The sequence below is a fragment of the Dama dama genome, chromosome 27, assembly GCF_033118175.1.
Source record: "Dama dama isolate Ldn47 chromosome 27, ASM3311817v1, whole genome shotgun sequence".
In the NCBI taxonomy this organism is placed as follows: domain Eukaryota; kingdom Metazoa; phylum Chordata; class Mammalia; order Artiodactyla; family Cervidae; genus Dama; species Dama dama.
The window spans coordinates 29,826,110-29,851,889 of NC_083707.1; the positions used below are offsets into that span (position 1 = coordinate 29,826,110).

The following is a 25,780-nucleotide window of genomic DNA, read 5'->3' on the forward strand; positions in this document are numbered from 1 at the left end:
GGACATGTGTCTGTGTGTATGCATGAATTGTGGGAGGGGGTGTGGGAGAAAGGGTCAGCCAAAGTAGAGCCTAAAAGTGTGGTAATTAGCCTGGAGAGAAAAATGGTCACTTTGGAGTAAGTTTATGGCCTGGGTACAGCAAAGTATAAAAAAAAAGAGTAGTTGAAAAAAAAGGAAGGAAGGGTGACCTGTCTCTAGGTAAAATTAGGGTCAGGGAAACAATTGGAAGGATAGACACCAATAGGAAGAGGACTTTCAACTGGAATTCAGAATGGGTATGAATGCTGATAACCTTAGAAATAGTGAAAATAATAGTGTTAGCCGCTCAGTCGTGTCCAACTCTTGTGACCCCATGGACTGCATCCCACCAGGTTCCTCTGTCCATGGGATTTCCCAGGTAGGAATGCTGGAGTGGGTAGCCATTCCCTTCTCCAGGAATCTTCCTAACCCAGGGATCGAACCTGGGTCGATTGCAGGCAGATTCTTTACTGTCTGACCCACCAGAGGCTCACTGGTGGTAGAAGAAAGGTAGAAGGTAGAAGAGAGGGGACTTGAATTTTAACCATGCTGACGGCCTCCAACTTCCCAGAGAGTAGGAGGTAAAGGCACCTATTGGTTGGGCAAGAGTCTAACGGAGGTTCAGTATGGTCCCTGAGGAGTGGGGAGAAACTAGTGTTAACAAAAAATTCATGCCTACTGGCTACCCAGTTAAGACTCAAGGCATGCATTGACGGAGAAACATAGCTGCAGGATTTTTTCCAGGAACTCTCAGCTTCCTGCATCTGGGTGAGAGGTGGTGCTGTGCTGTATTGATCCTAGATTTGAAGTTTTGCTGGATAAGGTTGAAGGGTCAGGGCAAAATGGAACAATTATTTAGCTGATCAATAACCTAGTAAGAGTGGCCTGTTGACCCTGATGGGTGTGTGTGTGTGTGTGTGTGTGTGTGTGTGTGTGTGTGTGTGTGTGTGTGCGCGTGTGTTCCATGGATTCTCAGTACCCTTCCTTCTCTATGAAATGTGTTGATAATGGCTTGGAGAAACCAGATAAATAGGGAGATTCTCTGGCCATTTCTCAGATGCTTGACAACAGATGAAGACACAAAAAGAACGTCCTAAAGTGTTGGTGATTCTGTCATCATTTGGTACTTTCGAGTCTTCTGTGAGAGCAAAATAACAAAGAAAGCGCAACAAAAGAAATATAAAATTCCTTTTCCTGCTGTGTTTGAGCTCAGTGACTTCTTTTGCCACATCCACCCCATGGATATCTGTAGAATTCTGAGTAAGGTGTTGAATTCTGTCTTCAATATTGCTTGCTAGTTTTCAGGCACTGCTTTTGAGTGATGCTAGTAAAGGCTCAGGGGCTAATAGGTACACAGAGAATTAAATCTACAGTTTTCATTTATGCTAGCTGCTAGCACCAAGTCATGTACCGTTGGTATTTGGTAATTTAAATTTGTCAGACAAAAGTCTTCATGGCTGATTTGCTTACTGGCTACCCCGGACAGGCTGCAGATTATATGTGAACTCAGCTGGAGACAGCTCTCTAACTTCTGCAAAATTGCTCTCCGCTGAACTCTGCAAAGGCAGCTGGGGAACTAACTAAAGCAAAATATATACCTTCTCACCCTCAGGTAAAAATCTGAACGTGGGGAGTTGGTCATAGCACCAACCCGAGTGTGTCTTCCAAACACTGAATTAAGGTGATTATGGCTCACGCTGACTTTGTAATATCTATGCCTGTTCCATTTGCCTTAAAGAAAATCATGGTTGAACTCATTTGACAATAGCGTGTGTGTATATTTTTAGTCAGCCTTAAAATTGATCATACCTTTGAGGAATGAGAGAATATATTGAAATCAAGCTTCAGGAAGGTGGGGACTTTGTGAGTAAATCTTGGCCTGAAAGGAAGGAGATCTGGATTCTGGTTTTTGTTCAGCAGCTAACCAGCTTCATGACCTTGAATGAGTCACTTATCTCTGGGGTCTTAGTTTCCTCTGCCATAAAATGATCTTTAAGGTCTTTTCCAGCTCTCAATAATTCATGATCCTTTCAGCTGTGTTGTAAAAGTATTTTCTTGCTGTTTTCTGCTCAGGTCAATGCAGTCCGCCTTTTTTTCCTGGTACAGCAGGGTTTGTGCTTAACCTGTAGATTATTCAGGTTTCTGTTGGATCAAAGTCTTGTCTTTTCAGGTTCTTAGTCTTCTCCGTGTCATGTGACTTTTGACAATTTCTCTGTTCATGAGCACCTCGGGCAGAGGTGGATAAGGATGATAAATATGAGATTTAGGCAAGGTAGTGCTGTAGACTTTGTCCTGATGTTAAAATGAGTTTCTTGGGGGATGTTATCTTTAGTTACTTAATTATACTTTCTGTGTCTCCAGGAACTAATTGAAGAAATGGCTTTGTAAACAGATCAACAACACATGTGTTTTCTAGGACTTCTCCCCTAGGAAGTTCATGGGCAGGAAATTTTATATCAGCATTCTTTTCTGCTGGGGTTGGCATAAATTGTTACTTGCTTTTAGGCTGCTTCAAAGTATTTTTAGAGCCCTTTAGTTTAGTCCACTGTGAAGAACAACAATGCTAATCCTGTGGTCATAGACCAGGGTGGGAAAGAACTTTCGAGGTGGTACAGACCAGCCCTGCCTCCACCGGTGCTGAAGTGTTTCCCTTCAGAGAAGACGCTCATTCTCGCCTATGGGTATTGATAGTATTTTTCTTTTCCTTGGTTGCATTTTTAAAACTTAACAACAACAAAAATCCCTCAAGTAGCTATGTTCCTTATAATGATACATAGAAAATACTTGGATCAGTCATTTGATTTTATAATAAGCTTGCAAATAGTTCACAGCAAGATTTTTTTTGCCAGGCTGTAAACTTAATTTTGAACTGGGTTATGTTATGTGAGGAGCTGATATAGAAAAAGGTGCTATTTAGAGAGATGGCAGTGAAAAAAATATGCACCTCTCACTTTCTGACCTGCATATGCTATGTATTTTGAACAGATGAAATACCCCAATTCTGAAATGTTTCACTGTTGGCAAACTTTGTTCACATATATTTTATTCTCTTAATGTTAAATTATATGTCAGGTTCCATAGCCACTAAGCTAACCATTTAGCCATGCTGACTTGTACTGAAGATTGTAGCATAGAAAATAATTAATTTTACAAGTGCAACGTAATCATTATGCAGGGTAGTCTTATGAACCATCCTGAAATTAGATGGTATTTTCCCCAGGAAGCATTGTTACACATGGTGGGTGAAATAATACAGTGAATATTGTGCTTTACTCATAGAATGGAGAAAATTTGCTTCTGGAAAATAATCTAAGAAGTAAGATTTATAATATTGCAATTTGAAAAAGACATCTTAGCAACTAAAATATTACAACTGGTTTGTAAATAACTTTAAAAAATAGACCGTTCATGAGAGATTCCTTATAATATTAAAATGTTCCCTAAAAGTAAGTTTTGGTATCTAGGTATAAGCTGTTTGCTTAAAAGCTATTTTAAATGGCTCCATTCTGGGCTTCAGTGAATATCTTTACTAGGACTTTGTCAAATGCTTTAGGATGTAAAATGGACCTATCCTAATGGAATAAATATATCAGGGAGAATTACTAATTTAAGTAAATAATTTAAAACCAGTTACATGCTAAATTGTGAGAGTTAAAAGAATCTAGAGAAAGAGAGTTTATCCTGACCTAGGCTGGATCTGATGATGAGAGGAAGTGTAAATGATTCCAGTGGTCTGTAAGAAGTCCTGCTCATCTCTTTGTGTATGCGAAGACTCAAAACAGCCTTTTCTCAACGAGGAGCCTAAGACTCAGAGCTCGGTCACTTCCCCTTGATCACAAAGCTGCTTAGTGGGCTGCTTGCTTGGGAGATAAGAAGAGATTCAAGGTGGAAGGAATATTTTAAAAAGTCACCGAAGTAGGCTTAGCGGTGCTTTTCAGAAGTTGGTGAGTACTGTGTGTGTGCTAGCTCAGTCGGTCAGCTGTGTTCGGCTCTTTGCAACTTCATGGACTGTAGCCCACCAGGCTTCTCTGCCCATGGAATTTTCCAGCAAGAATACTGGAGTGGGTTGCTATTTCCTACACCATGGGATCTTCCTGTGGGTGCTGAGCTGATGGGAAATCTGTGCAGTACTGGAAATCTGATTTAGATGTGAGGCACGAACCTTTTGAATATCGTTAAATACCTTTCTTGGTATTAACAGGTTGTGGTATATCTTAGGTGCTTAATTATCTGAACTGATGGTGTGTAGGAGAAATGTACCTTTCTCAATTTACTGTATAATACATAAATTATGTTGGTCATTGAGTTAAATGTTAGCATGAGCATGATTTTACAGATAAGCTGTAAGTCTTATGAATAGAATAACTTTTCAAACTCTATGAACAGAACAACTTTTTAAACTCTCAAAACTTTTGGTAATTTCTTTCCCCATTCTTCTATAATCAAAGGTGTCAGACTATTCTTTAAGTATTTCCTTTTCCTTTGTTGTCTTGTGCTGTTAATTTTTGAAAGACCTGATTATGACATTTGTAAGGTACTGCCTGACAACTTGAAAATTTAGAAAGTGAGACATCTTTAGAATAAAAACCAATTTGCATTGTAAACTTGTGTTTTAATGTAACTTCTGTGTAATTTTAATTTATTTTTGAATAGGAATGGGATGTTTCAAGTTGCCTTATTAAATAGGAAATGAAAAGATTTCTGTATTCCGGTGTTATTCGAGGTTTTTAGAATACCCTTTCAAGGCCTCTGGGCCTGTGTTAGATTTCAGGTAGTGACCTTCGAAATTCATGGCTCATTTCTCTTTGGCCTTAGAGCAAGTGTCTTTTGGGTTTTTTCCTTTGCCTTCAGGGCCTTGTCTTTCTTCCACCTTCTGGTAAATTAATTACCAGAATATTCCTTCTCTTCTGAATATCAGCCCTGAGGAATCTGTCACTAGTCACTGAGAACTCCTCAGAGTCCCTGAATTAGACCCTGGGTAAATTCCTGCTAGAGAACTTCAGTTTATATGTTAGATGTAGGAAGATCATTTTTTTGACCCCATGTTTCCCTTTGCTAAAAGTTTATTTTTTATTACGTCTAAACTAATGAGCCAGTTTTTAAAGATCATTTAAATCTCTGTGATCATATGACACATTTACTCTGGAAAAACATAATTCACATTTTAAAAAGATTATCCGCTGTGTCTGCAAGAGTTAAAGTCTTGATCTTAGGGCATCGCTAAACAGTGCAGGGCTGTGGTTTGGGGATGTGATCTGGTTGACAGAGGTTTTCCTTAAGGATGCAACGTCTTGCCTCTGATTTAATAACAAAACTGGAATTAGGAATCTTTTCCACTTTAAGCCATTAACCAGAGCATCTTTTTTTTTTTATTAAGTAAATTGATCCTACAAAGGGAAAAAAAGAAACATTGATTGGGAGTATGGGATTTAAAGCTGTGATCTATTAAAAAGCAAGATAATTTGCATCAGGGGAAACACACAGCTATGTTGTTCTGCAGTTATTCAGTTGCTTAGTCATGTCCAACTCTTTGCGATCCCATGGACTGCAACATGCCGGCTTCCCTGTGCTTCACCATTTCCCAGAGTTTTCTTAAACTCCCGTCCATTGAGTCAGTGATGCCATCCAAACATCTCAGTCTCTGTCGTCCCCTTCTTTTCCTGCCTTCAATCTTTCCCAGCATCAGGGTCTTTGCTAATGAGTTGGCTTTTTGATCAAGTGGCCAAAGTATTGGAGCTTCAGTCTCAGCATCAGTCCCTCCAATGAATATTCAGAATTGATTTCCTTTAGGATTGACTGGTTTGTTCTGCTTGCAGTTCAAGGGACTTTCAAGAGTCTTCTCCAACACCACAGTTCAAAAGCATCAATTCTTCAGTGCTCAGCTTTCTTTATGGTCCAACTCTCACATCCATACACGACTACTAGAAAAAATCATAGCTTTGCCCTATAAGCACCTTTGTCGGCAAAGTAACATCTCTGCTTTTTAATACACTGCCTCGGTTGGTTATAGCTTTTCTTCCAAGGAGCAAGCGTCTTTTAATTTCATGGCTGCAGTCATCATCTGCAGTGATTTTGGAGCCCAAGAAGATAAAATCTGCCATTGTTTCCATTGTTTTTACATCTATTTCCCACGAAGTGATGGGACCGGATGCCATGATCTTAGTTTTCTGAATGTTGAGCTTTAAGCCAACTTTTTCACTCTCCTCTTTCACTTTCATCAAGAGGCTCTGTAGTTCCTCTTCACTTTCTGCCATAAAGGTGGTGTCATCTGCATATCTGAGGTTATTGATATTTCTCCCTGCAATCTTGATTCCAGCTTGTGCTTCTTCCAGCCCGGCATTTTGCTTGATGTACTCTACATAGAAACTAAATAAGCAGGGTGACAGTAGCCATGACATATTCCTTTCCCAATGTGGAACCTGTTGTTGTTCCATGTCCAATTCTAATTGCTGCTTCTTGACCTACATACAGGTTTCTCAGGAGGCAGGTCAGGTGGTCTGGTATTCGCATCACTTGAAAAATTTTCCACAGTTTGTTGTGATCCATACAGTCAAAGGCTTTAGCGTAGTCAATGAAGCAGCCTTCAGTTCCTTCAATTCAAGAAGGAATTGCCTGGAATTTTCTTGCCTTTTCTATCATTCAATGGATGTTGACAATTTGATCTCTGGTTACTCTGCCTTTTCTAAATCCAGCTTGAACATCTGGAAGTTCTTGGTTCACATACTGTTAAAGCCTGTCTTGGAGAATTTTGAGCATTATTTGCTAGCATATGAATGATGCTTTTGAACTGTGGTGTTGGAGAAGACTCTTGAGAGTTCCTTGGACTGCAAGGAGATCCAACCAGTCCATACTAAAGGAGATCAGTCCTGGGTGTTCATTGGAAGGACTGATGCTGAAGCTGAAACTCCAATACTTTGGCCACCTCATGCAAAGATTTGGCTCATTGGGAAAGACCCTGATGCTGGGAGGGGTTGGGGGCAGGAGGAGAAGGGGACCACAGAGGATGAGATGGCTGGATGGCATCACCGACTCGATGGGCATGAGTTTGAGTAAACTCCGGGAGTTGGTTCTGGACAGGGAGGCCTGGCGTGCTGCGATTCATGGGGTTGCAAAGAGTCGGACACGACTGAGCGACTGAACTGAACTGAACTGAAATGAAATGAATGCAATTGTATGGTAGTTTGAACATTCTTTGGCATTTCCATTCTTTGGGATTGGAATGAAAACCAACCTTTCCCAGTCTTGTGGCCACTGATGAGTTTTCCCAATTTGTTGGCATATTGAATGCAGCACTTTCACAGCATCATCTTTGAGGATATGAAATAGCTCAACTGGAATTCCATCACCTCCACTAGCTTTGTTCATAGTGATAGAACAACAAATAATCAAATTCAGCTAAATATGTATTTGATTTTATACAAGCTAGACTTTGACTCACACAAGATGGGAAATAATGTAAACCTTTTACTGTGCCTCTATTGTAAAAGTATTATCTTCTGGCTATTTTGCCATATTTTAAGAATTAATGGAGAAGTTAAAGAAAGGAATAGGAAGAGTGCTTAGAGAACAAGGGAATGTAGATGAGAAATATGGCTCATCTTCACCTATGGAGGAGAAGGACGAGGTGAATTATTTTTGAACTACATCTTTACTTTGAGAAATTAAGCCAAGTCTCAACTGAAAAAAAATACAACATAAAAGCTGAAAATTATGTGTGAGAAGGAATCTTAATATAAGTAGCTAAATGTTAGACTATTTTCATTATTTATTTTGCAAATAGTTGTTGAGCACTTACCATGTTGCTAGATGCCAAGATAAATAAGAAATATTGCTATAGGCTTAAGGAACTGAAGGTCCACTAGTAAAACCAGGTAAACAAATCATTGCAGCTCAAGGTGGGCTTTATTCTGATTCGTATGTGGTAGACTGATGAATGAATGTCTAGAGGAAATGCCCCATTCTAAATTAACCCAGATTTGGTGCTCAGTCCTGTGGGAAATAAGCATGCGCACAAGGGAAGAGTGAGCTGTGGGCTTTGGAGGCATTTTTATGGGATGAAAGTGGGGGAAGGGTGCAGAAAGCTGTGGATGTATGGGAATGTTTTCCTAGGGTCTGGAACGATGAGTAGGGGTTCTTCCACTGCAGAAAGGTATTTCAGATAAAAAAAACTCCATGTGCAAATGCATGAGTGCTTGAAAGAACACAGTATAGTCAATTCCCTACATGCAAACCTTCAAGTTGCATGCTTTCAAAGATGCGAAACTGTGTTCATATGTAATGCCAGTTACATATATTGGCTCACGTGTCTGGTGGACAGTGTCATGTGCATGCTTCCTCTGCAAGTGGCTGTGTGTTTGTGTACTTTGCTGTACCACACTGGATAGAATACTGTAATACAGTATCTTTATTTCAAGCCCAGGATGTCTAGAAGCAAGTGTAAAAGCAGGGATGATACAGCTGGTATTGTTAAGATGCATCAACTGTTACACTGTACTACTGTACTTTTCAAGATACTGCACTGTAAGATTAAAAATGTTTTCTTTATTTTTTGTTTGCTGTTTATGTAATATTTGTGTGAAAAGTATTAAAAACCTATCACAATATAGTACTATATAGCTATTGTGTTAGTTTGAGAACCCAGTCTGACTTTATTGGACTTATGAACAAATTGGATCTACAATTGCACTCTCAGAACAGAACATGTTGGCCTGTAGGGGACTTACTCTCCTGGAAGGGGGAATTTTGTGTAGCTGAGGTATGAGATGTGAGGAAAGGCGGGGAGCTCAGAGGTGAGGCAGGCAGGTAAGATCAGGAAGCACTGTGACCTGAAGCCAGCAGTAACATCATTCCACTCCCTTAGCCCACTGGCCCAGTCAGTCACCAGCGATGGCCTCTACTACCTACACCTGTCTTTCCATAACTCCTTCCTCAATGCTCTCCTTTTCCCATTGCTGAAGTGCAGAAACTCCTCTTTTTTTCCACGACGTTAATGAATCAAGAAATCCATTAATAATTCTCTGTCTCATTTGTATATGAGCATTGCTAATTTCCATGTACAAAATTTTTTTGGGAGGATCAAGCTTTATTTTTTCCTAAGTGGTTAGGTTAGCTGGCTGACCCAACACTGTTTATTGGGCACATGTACATAAACAGTAAAACACCTCTTTTACATTCATTCATTATGATTACACGTGTGCTTCTCCAATCCTACTGTAAATGATATTAATTTAGAGGCAGTGATTTTCCATCACCCTTTATGAAGTCTTGGTGTGTTTGCCCCTCATTGTCAGTGCCCTGCCACGCTCTGCGTCTCCAGGACCCTTGGGAGCATCATCCATGTCTGAACTGAGGAAGTGTAGTGTTCGCCCAAGTCAGGGAGCTTAAGACGACCTGGACAATTCCTTCAGCTCTGAGAATCCTTTTAGTTAATCTGGAGGGTTCTGGGGCCCAGAGTGCGTCTTGAGTGGGTCTTAGAAAGCATAAAGTGGGTCTTGGAAAGCACATCTTTTGAAAGCTGTGTTTTCATGTCAAGGGGAAATGCAAAAGGAATGTAATGTATTCTATGTGCAAGAACAGTTTGTGAGTAGTGAAGTATATATGTCATGGTATGGATGTCTCCTGGTACAAAACTTGTATCCGACTTTGGTGTTCTCTGAATGCAGCCTAATCTGTCTTGAACTTGATAACCAATGAGAATCTCCCTTGCAGTGGCCACAGATTTGATTTAGTGTCTAGAATTTTGCAAAGCTTCTTCTTTATAGAAGGAGAATCAATGTTAGTGATAACAAATGTTACTTTTCTTTTAAAACACAATAGATGTTTGCAATTTGTTCTAAATTTTTTTTTTTTCTGTTGAGTTTTAGAGGAAGTTAAAAGATAATGATTTTTCCAGGTTTTCAGATGGCACTCTGATAGAAGGCTTTAGTGTAACAGAAACAGACATTTTTGGATGTCCTTATACTGATGATTTCCTTTACTAGAGGGACTTATTTCAATCTTGTTTTAATTTCTGGTTTGATAGCATCTTCCTTTACAAATTTCCATTTTAGTCAATTTGAAGATTCTGAAATCTCTGATTCATTCACTTAATATTTATTCTAAGATTATGACTCCACTATTAGCAAGTAGAATAAAATGCTACTCACTCGTTGGTTTTTCCCAGTTTGAACATACTTAGAACAGCAGTGTGGCCAATGTACCAGAAAACAGTGATTATCTAAAATAGGAAAGATAAAATGAACATTTATTGCCAATTTGGCTACTTAATGCAAATAGCACCCAGGTTTCCTTCTTACAGTAGAAGATGAATAGATGTGTCTATAGGTAATGATGACTGGTGATTATACTAATGATTGTAATATAATGATAATGACAAAACTTTATTAAGAACAGGAGACAGGTACCATATAGAGCATTTCTCATGCATCATCTCATTTAATTTTCCCAGTTCTTTGCTTTTTCATCTATCAGAGATTGGTAAAGATGTTTGGGTATAATTTTGTGAGTGATCTGATGAATTCATTGATGCATTTCCTAAACACACTTACTCAAGCTTGAAACTTTAAAAGGGGGCTCTTTCACTGAAGATTTAAATTCTAGCCTTTTAGTTACAACATGGAAAATATGAAACTAGTTAAGTCTTTCTTATAACCCATGGCTCACAAAGGCAAAGTAATTTTAAACCCACACCAGCAAACTAAAAAGCCATTAAAGTTGAAACTGGAATGTTAATTCAGTATCACGGATGATGCCATTTTGTTGAAACAAACATTACACAGAACGTGTCTATGTAATGCTTGGGGGTTTGGTGTTTTCATATATGCCCGTGTTATGTATGACAACCAACTTTCCTCACTCAGACTATTTCAGAACTTGGCATAGGGACATTTGACTTTTGCTTGAGAAGAGAGTAGCATATGCTTATCAAGTCCACCTTTCCATGACTGCTTTGTATTTCTTTGTACATGTGGACACAGATGGGCATCAAATACTCTTACTAACTTGGTGAATTAAAAACAAAATTTAACTTTAAAGTTCTTGTAGAGGGAGAATTTTTGGTTTCCCAGAATTGTTTGGGCACATCTGACTGCCCCTCTATCACCTCCAATAGGCTAAAGAAATTAATACAGTAGAAATAATAAGAGGATGGATGGCTAAGTAGTGTGCTAATATAGGCACTATCTCATTGAATCTTGCAGCAATCCTGGGAGCCAGGTCGTCTTGTTATCCCTCTTTTGTAGATTAGGACTCCGTATCTTGGACATATTGAGTAATACCTCCCAAGGTCACATGACTAGTGGCAAATGATTTTGAATTCAGGGACTTTCTTTTTTTTTTTTTTTCCTCCCTAACTTTAAACTTTTTATTTTGTATTGGGGTATAGCCGAATAACAATGGTTTACTGGTTTCAGGTGAAGGGACTCAGCCATACATATGCATGCATCCCTTCTCCCCCAGACGCCCCTCCCATCCAGGCTGCCACATGACATTGAGTAGAGTTCCATGTGCTATCCAGGAGGTCCTTGCTGGTTATCTATTTTGATTATAGAGTCTGTAATACCCCCACCAATAGCTTTATTTCTTTATTAATTCTATAAATACACCTGGTGTACTTTATGATGCAGAGGGTACCATGTCAAATGCTTCCCATTTATTATAATCTTCACAACAGAGGGCACTCTTCTCAGTAGAGGGGCACTGTCATCTGCCTTTGGTAAGCTAAGAAGGCTCAAGGTCAGCCCCCACCTTAAAAGATACAAAGATCTAAAGACTCATTTTCAGGGTCAGTTTTAAAAGCAGAATTTAAAGCGATGTCTTCGTTTTCTAGAGCTTCCGGAGCTTGATTTATACTTTTCAAAGAAAAACAACCAACTTAGAGGTCCTGTATTTATGCTGATTTTTTAAAATATAAAACCTTAAAAGATGTCAGTAGAAAACGTGCCTATTAAACTAGTTAAAGGCCACCATTCTATGTGAACCTTAACCAAGGATATGAAATAAAAGCCTTGTGAAATGAAGTTTTCTACATTAGAAAAACATTTTTTGCTCAGAAAATTTTGTGGCAAATTTATCAATGTGGTAAATATTTCATTTACTAATAGGGCTATTTGGGAGAAGACTTGTTTACACTGGAGAACTGAAGGAAATGTAATGCAAATTACAGGGCATAATTGATTCTCACTGATATTCTTATAGTACCCGCTGGCTTATATGCATCTCTAAAATGATTATTAAAAAAAATACTCTGTGTCACCATCTATATAATTTATGTAAGATTATTGACTATTAATATACCGACAGCTCTGATACTAATAGGAACTCTAGGTGAGTATGTGTGTGTGAGTATACATGTGTGTATATAAGTATACACACACATAACCCACGTGTGTGGATTCGTGTGTGATCCACGAATCCAACTAGAGTTCACTGGCTTTTGCACATTGAATTTTTATTTTGAATTACTGATACCACTCATGTTCAAATATGACTTTGCACAGAGCAAAAATTATTGCCTTGGGAGCAAAATTTTTTAAGGTCTTTTTGAGTTTTCTTTTTTTGAGATATAGTTAACTTATGTTGTTCCTGCCTAGCTCAGTCAGTAAAGACTGCCTGCAATGCTGCAGACCTGGGTTCAATTCATGGGTCAGGAAGACCCCCTGGAGAAGGAAATGGCAACCCACTCCAGTATTCTTGCTTAGAAAATCCCATGGACAGAGGAGCCTGGCAGACTACAGTCCATAGGTCTGTAGTCCATCAGTCCATAGGTCAAGAGTTGGACATGACTTAGCACTATCTTTCTTTTCTTTTCTAACTTATGTTAGTTTCTGACGTATAGCAAAGTGATTCAGTTATATATATATATATATATATATATATGTATATATATACACACATACATATATATTCATTTTCTTTTTTATTATATGTTATTACAAAATATTGAACATAGTTTGTGCTACACAGTAGGACTTTGTTGTTTATTTTCTATTTAGTAATCTGTTTCTGCTCATCCCAAACTCCTAATTTATCTTTCCCCTACCCTGTTCCCTTGGGCAACTGTAAATTTGTTTTCCACGTCTGTGAGTCTCTTTCTACTTTGTAAGTAAGTTCATTTGTATCATATTTTAGATTCCAAATATACATGATCATTTGATCTGTCTTTCTCTGTTTCACTAACTTCACTTGGTATGATAATCTCTAGGTCCATCCATATGACTGCAAATTGCATTCTTTTTTATAGTTGAGTGGTATTCCATTGTAAACTCTTAATTCAACAAGATACATGCACATCAGTGTTTATAGCAGCACTGTTTACAATAATCAATACATGGAAGCATCCTTAATGTATATCAATGCATGACTGGTTAAAGATGTAATATTTAAGGTCTTTTTATTGATTACTTTTGCTTGAAGGATGATACATTGTGATGGAAAATATAAAGTTCAGAAAGGTTCTCCTCATGCTACATGTAAAAGTTTTATGGAGAATTATTGGTTTGGTTTGGATTTAGTCTCTTTCATTTAGATATGACCTTCTCATCTGTTCAGAACTCTTTATTGGTTACTTGCTAAATTCCAGAGGAGTCGGATAGTTAACCAGAAGGATGGAGTCCCTGACCTGCTGGAAATGGTGGGTTAGACAGACAGTTAACAAGTCATGATGCCAAATTGCGATGAGGATGGAGGAGAAGACTTGTGACAGGTTGAGTCTCCAAGGTTGAGCAGGTCTTTGTCAGCTCACAAAGGAAAGAGAGTCACGTGGATGCAGACGCTGCATAGAAACTGGAAGGTATGTAATGTGGCGGTTACATAAGGCTAGCCCGGGGGTACATAGGTCATTAAGTTGGACAAGCCAAAGGTCTCTTTTCATGTGTGGATGTGAGAGTTGGCTGAGTGCTGAAGAATTGATGCTTTTGAACTGTGGTGCTGGAGAAGACTCTTGAGAGTCCCTTGGACAGCAAGGAGATCAAACTAGTCAATCCTAAAGGAAATCAACCCTGAATACTCATTGGAAGGACTGATGCTGAAGCTGAAGCTCTGATACTTGGGCCACCTGACGGGAAGAGCCGACTCATTGAAAAAGACCCTAAAGTTGGGAAAGATTGAGGGCAGGAGGAGAAGGGGGCAACAAAGGACGAGATAGTGGGATGGCATTACCAACTCAATGGACTTGAGTCTGAGCCAACTCCAGGAGATAGTGAAGGACAGGGAAGCCTAGCATGGTGCAGTTTATGGGATCTCAAAGAGTTGGACTTGACTTAAGGGCTGAACAACAACAAAGGAGATTCAGCCAGTGCCCTGGGGCACTCCTATATGAAAGAGAGAGAAGAAAGAGGTAGTAAAAAGGCAGAAAAGTGGGAGAGGAACTGGAGAAAATTATTAACCAACACTAGGTTGTGGGTGGGTGGGTGCAAGTTTAAGGTCAAGGGTATAAGGGATTCAAGGTTTCATATGTGGCTGTGTGTTTCAAGACAAGCTCTCTACAGAGGCATTGACTTCAACAATTAAGTGGTCATTGGTGACTTTATCAAAAGCAGTATCATAATCCCTATTGTCTAGTGAATTTCTAGAATCTTCAGTTCAGTCACTCAGTTCATGTCCAGCTCTCAGCAACCCCATAGACTGCGGCACGCCAGGCTTCCCTGTCCATCACCAATTCCCAGAGCTTGCTCAAACTCATGTCCATTGAGTCAGTGATGCCATCCAACCATCTCATCCTCTGTTGTCCCCTTCCCCTCCTGCCTTCAGTCTTTCCCAGCATTAGGGTCTTTTCTAATGAGTCAGTTCTTCACATCAGGTGGCCAAAGTATCAGACCTTCAGCTTCAGCATTAGTCTTTCCAATGAGTATTCAGGACTGAATCTAGAATCTTAGAAGGGGAATTGACTGATAAGAAGTTGTATAAAACTAGTCCCTCTTTCTAATGATGATGGAACTACCATAGGCATCTTTCTTACCACCTTTAGGGTTACTAGTGAAGTCCCCGAGATGAAGAGGGAGAATGAGGGGGGAAAGCCTTCTTCAAACTACTTCAAGGAAATGGATAGCGTACATAGGCTCATCTCAAATTTTTAAGTGGTAGGATTTATCTTAAGTAGCTTATAAACAAAATTACTCGGGTTGGTTGCTGATTAAGAAAATGCACACCAGCTTGTCAGAATGCCAGCGGTTTCTTAATTATTTAGCAGTAAAAGAGGTTTAATTCCCTGCCTGCTTTCAAGCTAATGGGAGCAAAAGGGGAGGGTGAGTCAGGGTCCTGCAGTCCCAGGAAGGTGAGGTGGCCTCGGTCCCCAGTGTTCTGTTGTGAAGGCATTGATGATGAAGTGATGGTTATGGACAGATGTGTTTCTGTCCGTCTGTCCCTGTTTCTTTCGCTCCTTCACTTGCCCTTGTTAACTTTCTGCCTCATTCTCCCGGGAGCAGAGATGACCTTCCAGGTTGTACACACCTGCTTTTTTGCTCACTAGCACATTTTTAGCCTGTTCCTTTAGGAACTGAGAAATGCATATTTTCCCCAAAATGGGAGGAGGGGGAGGGAGCAAAAATTGGCAGAAAACCCTGCAAGAAAATGAGTTTGACAGATTTGTTCAGTTCTGGATTTCTGTCTTCCTGTTCCCTAAATCTGTCAGAAAATGCTCAAGCCCTGCCCCCACGATGAATAAAATCCCTAAGGCCACTGTCTGAAAAGAGGGGAGACACACATCATTTTCTCTCCAAATTATCAGAGGAAGATCCATGCAGACAGAACCAAGACACAAATCATTATCTTCAAATTATTGGCGGGAAATCAAATTAATGCTGGAGGCTTTAAGATGGGTGGGCTAATGTGGAGGAGGGAAAAAAAATAATTGGAAAACAGAATGTCTCATGAATAATAAATAACGTAAAATCTAGTTGTAATTTAATCCGAATCCTACCACTAATGGATTGCTCATGATTAGCCGCGTGGCATGCTTTTTGACCATTTCCTGAAATTTCACCTCTCTACCTATGCTATCTCTCCTGAAACATTTATCTTAGGATGTTTAATTGCTTGTTTACACTTGGTTGTCTCCAGTTAGGCCAGGAGCGCTGTGAACGCTGAGACTAGGTGTACTGTATTTTCAGTGCTCCACCCACCGTAGATGTTCCAGAAGGTTCTTATGTGCATCAGAGAAAGTCAAGCCTTTTTTATTTTGCAGAGGTTGGTCTAGTGAGTGGTCCAGCTTTAGAACAGAGGCTGGACCAGTGGAGTTCTCTTCGCAGATGCCCTAGCTCCATGCTTTGCTCTCTGCCTTTGGGCCATGGCTGCTACCAGGGCTGGTGGAGCTTATCTCTTGCTGCAGGATGGAATGACCCCTTGACGGGAGTGGTGGAGGTGGTGGTCAGTGAACCCCCACTGCAAAGCCCACCTCTGCGCCAATACACAAGAACCTTAGCAACTTTTATACACTTTTCCCAGCCTTAACAACTGAGTAGGGTAATTATACCTACCTCTCTTTGCTGGTAATAAGACTCAAGATAATTACTATGAAACCACTTTATAAATGATGAAGGCAGTAGTTATAGTTGGGGTTGTAAGAGGGCAGAACAATAGCTGCAAATACTATACTTCACCTGCAATGTTTACTCTTGCCAAGGTGCCTTATATAGAGAAGATTATAGATAGATGAAAGATAGATACAGAGAAAGTGAAAGTGAAAGCGTTAGTTGCTCAGTCGAGTCTGACTCTTTGCAACTCCATGGACTGTAGCCCGACAGACTCCTCTGTCCATGGGATTTTTCAAGCAAGAATACTGGAGTGGGTTGCCAGTTCCTTCTCCAGGGGATCTTTCCAGCCAAGGGATCAAACCCAGATCTCCTGCATTACAGGCAAATTCTTTACCATCTGAGGTAGGGAAGATAAAGAGAAGGTTATAGATAAATAGATTATAGATGGATAGATATAGATAGATGTAGTGTAAATTTTCTTGATCTTCAGAGTTTCTGCCTAATTCAAAGCCATGTCCCCCAACCACATCCCAGTTTTCCCATCGCTGATCCTGTGTATATGGGGTTAGCTGTGTGGCTGGTCACTATGTTTCTTATCCTCTGCTCCACGCTCCCCCTCCAATCCTTCCACCCCCACCTTGCCTCCTGGCTTCCTGTGGTTGGGGATGCACTGGAGGCCTTAAACTAGACCTTCACTTTTTTGCATTATTCCCTATTGGGACACTACTTGTGTATCACATTTTTTAATAGAGCCTCTAGGGAAATGGAACCTTCAGGGGTTTCCAAGGTCAAATGGAGAGTGAGGTACCTCGTTCTCCAGATGCATCCAGATAAGTTGGATGGTCAACAGTGAACATAGTTCAGGCTCTTTATGGGGGCGACTCCACCCCCACATGAACGATGGTCGTTGTCTCCATGTATCTCACATTCTGGTGGGGCAGCTTATTCTTTACGTGTGTGCTGTGTTGTCCTGTACTGTGCTTAGTCACTCAGTTGTGTCCAACACTTTGGGACCCCGTGGACTGCTCAGGCTCCTCTGTCCACGGGGATTCTCCAGGCAAGAATACTGGAGTGGGTTGCCATGCCCTCCTCCAGGGGATCCTACCAACCTAGGGATTGAACCCAGGTCTACCGCATTGTGGGTGGATTCTCTGCCATCTGAGCCACCAGGAAAGCCCAAGAATACTAGAGTGGGTGGCCTATCCCTTCTCCTATCTTCTTCCCAACCCAGGAATCCAACTGGGGTCTCCTGCAGTACAGGCAGATCCTTTACCAGCTGAGCCACCAGGGAAACCCCGTGTACTGTACTATCAGATATCAGATAAGCTTATGGAAGCTCAGGGACTGAGAACCACTCATCTTCAGATAAGATATTGGATGTCTTTTATCCTTAGGATCTTAGGGAGGAGTGCTTAAGGCTGTCCATCTGAAAGGCACCCTGGAAAGTAAGGTTAAAATGAGTGGGTTGTTAGTGGGTCTCTTGGTTTCAGACACTTGGAATGAAAAAATAGGATTACTATTACAGATGGAGGACAAAATGAGGAAGATAGTTCCTTTGGGAAGAATGAAATTCAGTTTCCATTGCGTGGGAGTGATATTGGAGGTTCAGAAAAAAACTGACTCTTTTTTCCACGGAAAGAATAATCATATAGACCTTTTTTAAATTGTTGCCTTGAAAAAATTCTAAAGAGCATGTCACATTCTACATTAAGAAGACAAGCAAAGGGTAGCATTACAGTGTCAGTGTTATCAAATTTCCAAAATTGAAAATACTTACTGTAAAGATATATAGAAAATTTTTTTGCATAAATTCTGAAATAATGTGCATCTTCCCAAGTAAAAATATGTGTCAAGATTACTATAATTTCAAAATGATTGTTCTGAGTGAGCTTTCATGGTGGTTCTACTTCATATGGTAAACAGAAATAATTCAATCATTTATCAGACTTAGTCTCAGAATTAAGGGAATATCCAGGCATATGCCCCTTGAGTAATACATGACTATTCTCCAAAAATAGCAAGAGAGAGGAAGAATAAAGATAGTTTATTATATGGTAGGGAATGACTTGTCATTTTCTAATTTAATGTAAGTTTTTTATGTTGTTAAACAGATTTCAGGTTGAACAGCCTTTCACCAGCCTGGTGCCTATCAGATTGTGTCAAATTAGTCACTAGTTAATGGAGCAGCCTGGGATGTAGTTCACCATGATGAGTTAGTTCTTGGCCCTACAGCTCTTTAGCTAGAGGGCATTTCTTGTCAACCTTTTTAAGACCAAGTTTAGTCTTAAAGCTTCTGCTACTGATTGATAGTAGCTAATGCCATTGTCTTCATGTATGAACATTAGGTGTCATACCCTTGCCACAAGGCTTAATGAAGCTATTTTGGTCATGCTGTTAACACTTCTGCTTTTAATACCAAGTGTCTGCATTATCGACCGTATGAGTAAAGTCGGTTTATTTTTAATTTGTTGATAAGTTTTGTGCTGGTTGAGAGCATTTATCTGAGTGTTCCTTCTCAGATTGTTCAAAGTGGTCATGATGGTGACATTACGAGTGTTTGTATGTGTGTACTTGTTAATTTCACTTACTTGGAGCCTCAGAAATGCACACTGACTACTTATCATTTGGACTCTCTGGAACATTCTTTGTGTTTATAAATAACCACCATCCTTGCTCGTAATGTTGAAAACTTACAGCAAGCAACCCTGATATTTTTGTTTCCTCTTCTGCTCTTAGCTTTCAAAATTGGAAATGCTGTGTGAAGTGCTTGGGGACGAAGGATCTTCTCTTCACTCCTCCAGCCCTATTCTAACCAAACCAGTGGGGCTCCTTTGTCCTCTGTTTCTGAATGCATTTAACCAATGAAATCCTTGGCAGAGAATCAATTTCTAGATTCCTAAAACTTGAAACTCAGAAGTAATTTTTATTTCACCATTACTAGACAATCCATCGTTTCTTAACGAGAAAACTGAGGCCAGTATAAGGTGGATCAGTCAGTCAGTTCAGTCACTCGGTCATGCCCGACTCTGTGACCCCATAGACTGCAGCACACCGGGCTTCCCTGTCCATCACCAACTCCTGGAGCTTGCTCAAACTCATGTCCATCGAGTCAGTGATGCCCTCCAATCATCCCATCCTCTGGTGTCCCCTTCTCCTCCTGCCTTCAATCTTCCCCAGCATCAGGGTCTTTTCCAGTGAGTCCAATAAGATGGATAGTCTTGGTTTTAACTATTACACCTAGATTCTCAAGGACATATTTAGTACATTGACCATAATCGTCAACAGAAAGTAAATTATTTTACTTTGTGGACAGGATGCTTTATAGAGGTTGATAGGATGAATATCATTAGTCAAGAAAGTAAAACAAGGTAAGACTTGCTATTTTAAAAAGTTGTCAGTTGGAAGTAGCCCAGATGTCTACCAGCTGATGAATGGGTCCATAAAGTGTGGTATAGCCATCTAAAATATCATTCAGCCACAAAAAGAAATGAAGTTCTGATAACTATACAGCCTGGATGAATCTTGAGAACATTACGCTAAGTAAAAGAAGCCAGTCACAAAGGACCTTATATTCCATTTATATGAAGGTTTCTAAGGGAGGTAGACCTATAGAGGCAGAGAGTAGGTCAGTAGATGGCCTAGGGTTGGGTGATAGAGTTGGGCTGAGGGTGATAAGAGAGGTGATGGCCAAGAGGTGCAGTTTCTTTTTGGATAATTTTTTTTTTTATATTGATTGCAGTGGGACTTCCCTGGTGGTCCACTGGTAGAGACTTCACCTTCCAGTGCTCAGGGTCTGGGTTTGATCCCTATTTGGGGAGCAAAGATCCCACATGGGTTGCGGCCAAAAACCCAAAACATAAAACAGAATCAATAGTGTAACAAACTCAATAAAGATTTTAAAAATGGTCCATATCAAAAAAATCTTTAAAAAAATAAAATTGATTGTGATAATGTAAGTACAGCTCTGTGAATACAACAAAGTCCATTGAATTGTATACTTTAAAGGGGTGAATTGTATAATGTGTGAATTATATCACAGTAAAGGTATGAAAAATTGTGAGTGTCACTAGAAATAAGGAACCAACAAAACCAAAAATATAAACACAGAAATATATGCATTATGAGTTTACTAAGACTCGCTTTCAGAGTCTGTGAATTTTTAAAATAAATTTCTGGTTATTATCATTACCAGGAAGTATATAAATCCATGCAATCTACTTGTTAGTACATTTATAGTTTTTTTTTTTTTTTTCCCCTCCAGTTTATGAGGTTTTGTTTTTATAAGTTTGCTGGTTTATGAGAAGAAAGAGCCAAGTAGAAAACTAAATTTCTATAATGCTTTTATTTTAAGACTTTTATTTCAAGTGTTAGTTGAAATTTACTTTGTTTTTTTATGTTTTGTGAGCTTTGGCAGTTCTTTTATATTGGAGAAGCATGTATATAAATGCCGCAAGAGTTGAACCTTCTGAATGCTAAATATGTTCATGTTGTGGATTTCAGATTCTGACAATAAACATTTTTGTAACTTACAGATTTTTTTTTTTTTTTTTCCATCTGATCCAGTGGTAAAACGTATCCCTTTTACCATTCGGATTCAAGTTGACTATAATAGAAATCATTACTCAAACAGTAGAGTAGCACCCGTCTTTCAGTGGCACCTAAACTGAAAAGAGAATTAATAAAATCGTTTTAATTACATGCTTGTCTGTTTGATAGGCAGTAAAAAAAAAAAAAAAAAGGCGAATTTTGCCTTTGAAAAGTGAAAGGGGTCTATTTGGAAAAGGGGGTTGTCAATACAATTCTATGCATTGCGATCAGGAATTTTTCTGAAAACTGTTGATGCATTAAACATAAGAGCCTTTATTTGAACTCTTGCTCTAAAGGTGGCAACCTTACAATCTAAAAATACTCTGATTGGAAATAAAAGTATTACTTTAAATCATGTAAAATCAATGCTTCTCTTTATGACATTATCTCATTTTGACATTCATTTGTAACTAGTTTTGAAGATAAAATTATTTTATATTTAGTATCTTCTTTGGCTATGTCTTTTCTTTTTCCTGTGTGCAGCTAAAGTAGGTTATTCTGTTCAATTCAGTTGCGTTATGATTTTCAGATTAACATTTTGAACTTAAAAATAATTCTTTTAAAGCCAGTGATTAAGTACTTTCAAATGGTTATCATTGAGAGTTGTGGCAGAAATTGACATGTAAACCTTGAAACATAGCAGACTCTCAAATATGTGATGAAGAAGTAGGGAAAGTGGAGGGGGGCTTTGTAGCTCCAAACCCTCCCACCTCCCACCACTACTTTAACCAGAAAGCCCCAGAACGCCCCCTTCCTGAGATTTACTATGTGTCTGAAGGAATAATCATCAGAGCCTATGGAGAGTGAAATTAAACTTTGTGATCTTTTTCAAACACCCAGGCAACATTCAAGTCTGGCATTGCCTATGAGAAATAAAGGGCTTCCCCGGTGGCTCAGCAGTAAAGAATCTGCCTGCGATGCAGGAGCCACAGGGGACGAAGGTTCAATCCCTGGGTCGGGAAGATCCCCTGGAGGAGAAAATGGCAACCCACTCCAATATTCTTGCCTGGAGATTCCCATGGACAGTGGAGCCTGGTGGGCAACAGTCCATGGGTCACAGAGTCAGACACGACTGAAGTGACTTAGCTTGCACACATGCATAAGAAATAAATGCTCATAATGGTCCTTTTCTGAGGCATTAATAACCTCATTACCCGGGGAACCGACTTGAGGTCTCCCTATACCTCTAAGGTGCCCTTGCTTATGGTCTCCTGCAGAATTTGATATTGTCGAATTGGACGGGATGATGATGATAATGACAATGACTGCCATGGAGATATTGATGTAATATCTCTTGTAATGTCAGCACTCTGGGAAAACAAGGAACCAATTCTGTAGTAAGTGACCATGGATTTCCTTGGAGGTTGACAATGATGGGATTATCAGTGTAGCCAGCATTCTTAGCACTTGAGCCAGTGTCTGAGAATGTAGAACAGTAATCTCTCTTCCATATTAGGAGAGGGAAGCATTTATATTTGAAAATAGCAGTCCTTTCAGAGGATTTCTCTATGACATTTGCTCTGGGATGGATTCTTTTTATCATATAACTCGAGTGCCTTTCTGGGTAACATGTCTTCTGTTATTAAAACATTGTTTTGGATACCCTTTAATGAACATATTATCTGCATCATGATATCTGGGTATTATGTTGTATAGATTCTCAATTGTGATGCCTAATAGAGTTGAGACCCTGGTTTGGTCTTGGCTTAGATCTTACCATGTCTCTGAACAGTAAAGTGTCAACAGGAGATAAATCCCTTAGTGGCTGAGTGTCTGGCTCCCCTCCCAAGACCTCCCTTTCTGAGCGGGACTGAGGAGTGTTGAAATGAGCTACAAACGAGGTCACTGTAATTTATAGTTTTTTACTAGCCACCAAACATAGCACTTGAGTTGTAGCACAACACCGTTTGTGACATTCGTGGGTCTGAGAAATCTGATGATGGTAGGCAGCTGCTAACCAAGAAGGAACCTGAAAATTCATGGAAAAAACCGAGGGAGTAGGAAACAGCAGAGGCAAGTTCATCACAAAACTAAGGAAGCTGGAAATTCAAGGCCCCTCACTTTTAGGCCCTGAGTGGAATTTATTGGGAGTCATTCCAAAGTGTCCTCTGAGGGGATGAGAGGCTAGGTTGTAATCTGAATACATTTCTGGTAAATGGTTTGAAGAAAAGGAAAAGAATAAATGAATATGGTAACCATGCCAAAAGTATTCAGAAACCTGAAGCCCTGCTTAAGAAAAACACAAAGTATAAGATAAAGTGAATATTTACTTAATGTGAGAAAAATAAATGTCCAGAATCACTGGAGCCTTGAGAGATCCAGGTCTCTTTGAGATATCTCTGAACTAGGGGAAGTGGCCCTATTTATTCCTATTTTTCTGCTTTAGGTTTCCCTGGTGGCTCAGACAGTAAAGAATCAGCCTACAATGCAGGACACCTGAATTCAGTCCTTGGGTGGGGAAGATCCCCTAGAGAAGGGAAGGACAACCCACTCCAGGATTCTTACCTGGAGAATTCCATGGACAGAGGAGCCTGGAGGGCTACAGTCCAGGGGGGTTGCAAAGAATCAGACACAACTGAGCAACTAACACTTTCACTTTCTTTCTACTTTAGTTTCTAAATGTTTTCTTCTTTCATTTCTTTTCTTTCTTCCTTTCTTGCTTTCCTTTCTTTTTTTCCCCTTCCTTCCTTCTTTCCTTCCTTCCTCTCTCGTCCTCTCTTTCACCCTTCCTTCCTTATTTTCTTCTTCATTATACTCTGGTATATCCCCGTAAGCTCTAGGTGGTATTTCATGGAAACATTTCTCTCTTAGGAAGCCAGTGAAAGGAAAAGACTGGGGCAAACTATTCTAATTCCCAGAGATCACTTCCATACAAACCCCAGGTTCAGAAGTGAGTCTCCTTTTGAGATAGTAGAGAAACAATCCCCCTCCCTTCTCCCTTTCCCTCTTTACAGAACTCTTAGTTTTAAAGATTTCCAGATGTTTCTCATCCAGACATGTCTAGAGAAATAAATGAAAGACAGCATATATTTTAACTTGTTTTGGCTGTTAACGCCTCTCAGGCAGGCAATAAATATTATATTACTTTTTCCTTTGCCCAAGTCCATCTTAATGATAGCATACCTTGGGGCTGGTGGTAGGCAGTCTAATGTGTTGTTAGTGGTTTTTAAAGATTGGAGAATATCAATGATTACCAATAGTCATAGGAAGCTCCTTTAGAAAGAAAATGTAGAAAAGCCTGTTAATGCTTTTTGAAGCATGAAAGAGGATAGTTTTGTCTACAGATCCAGGGACGTGTAGCTTAAATGGTGTGAAGTTTTATACATAGACAGTTTCGCTGTCAGATCTGTCCTAGCCAAGGGAATTTGTCTCAGTAGACACCCTGCTGCAGATCGTTACTGGGTTCAGGCTTCACTTTATGGCTTTCTGAAGCTATAGGCCTCCTGCTGGCTTCTAGTTTTGCATGTAGATGAGAAAGGAACCCTTGTGCAAAGTTTTTATTAGGATGTTTTAATGATACTTTCCTGCTCCATCATGGGGGAGAGGGATCTGCCAGAGTGCTGGGTGTGCGCCCCCATAAATAACTTGCCAGAGGTTCCCTTTTCTGTTTATTTCAGATGAGAAGGAGTGCTTCTCCTTCCACCCACCCACCCCCCAAACAATGGGATGTTCTTCTGCCCTTGGTCCACGTACTCCCTCCCTAGTTGTTGGGTCCTGACTCCCTGCCCACTTTTATAAAAAAAAAATTTTTGACATCAGATAGTGACTGTGTTATGTGTTAGTTGTTCAGTCATGTCCAACTCTTTGTGACCTCATGGGCTGTAGCCCTCCTGGCTCCTCTGTCCATGGAATTCTCCAGGCAAAAAGACTGGCATGGCTAGCCATTCCCTTCTTCATGGGATCTTCCTGACCCAGGAGTTGAACCTGGGTCTCCTGCATTACAGGCAGATTCTTTACCATCTGAGCCACTTACAGTAGTAATGAAATGTCCAGTAGAATGGTTGAGATTCAAAATGTAAGAAAAGTATTGTCAACATTGCTATTGCCCTATAACAATTTGAGGGTATGATTTTTGTCCAAATCCTTTCTCATGAAACAAATGGAATTTTACAAAGCTATATGCTTTTATTTCGTAGAAAATCACCATTAAAATGACAGGCTTAAAAGGGAATGGCTACTTTTTAAAGCACTGCTATTTTTGTGTGTGTTTTTTTACGATATTGTAATATAGTCTGAAAAATTTGGGAGTCTGTTAGGGTTTTATGAAACATGCATTTCACAATTTGTGATGCTCCAGTCTATTTTTTTGCTTAATGTTTTATCATTAAAATTTGGAAAGTTTTCATATATGCAGTCACCTGATTTCATGTGAATGTGGTATCTGCATTGTTCACTGCCTGGTGTGGGTTACCTGATTGACAGTATTGAGGGCTGTTTTAAAAATAGTTTTAGAATTTAAAGAAAGCCTCAGAATTATAAGAATTTTCATCTGTAGTCTGCTGTAAAAACAATGAAGGCACACAAAACTGAGACTCCATTGTTGACCCAAGTTGAATATATCAGAATATTATAAATTGTGGTCAGTTAGTTGAATGTTCTGTAGTTTTTGTTGAAAACATCCCTAGATCCTTTCATTTAGTGGACAAGTGCATGAAAAGTTGCCAGGAGCCTACCCTATTGTATTCTGTTCCCTTCCTTTTGAAACA

General features: G+C 39.7%; 1 protein-coding gene across 3 annotated transcripts in view; it reads left to right on the plus strand.

Moving 5' to 3' along the window:
* CDH2 (cadherin 2) overlaps positions 1–25,780 on the plus strand; it is a 253,176-nt gene that overhangs the window by 109,247 nt on the left and 118,149 nt on the right. The window contains exon 1 of one of the 3 annotated variants that reach the window (XM_061130794.1): positions 2,680–2,699. The exons of 1 other annotated variant lie outside the window; for it this stretch is intronic. In XM_061130794.1, the coding sequence (XP_060986777.1) occupies positions 2,696–2,699 (4 nt within the window). In that variant the 5' untranslated portion in view covers positions 2,680–2,695. Of the gene's footprint in view, positions 1–2,679; positions 2,700–3,778; positions 3,963–25,780 lie in introns of those variants that run through there. One more of the 3 variants, XM_061130795.1, reaches the window with a different exon arrangement.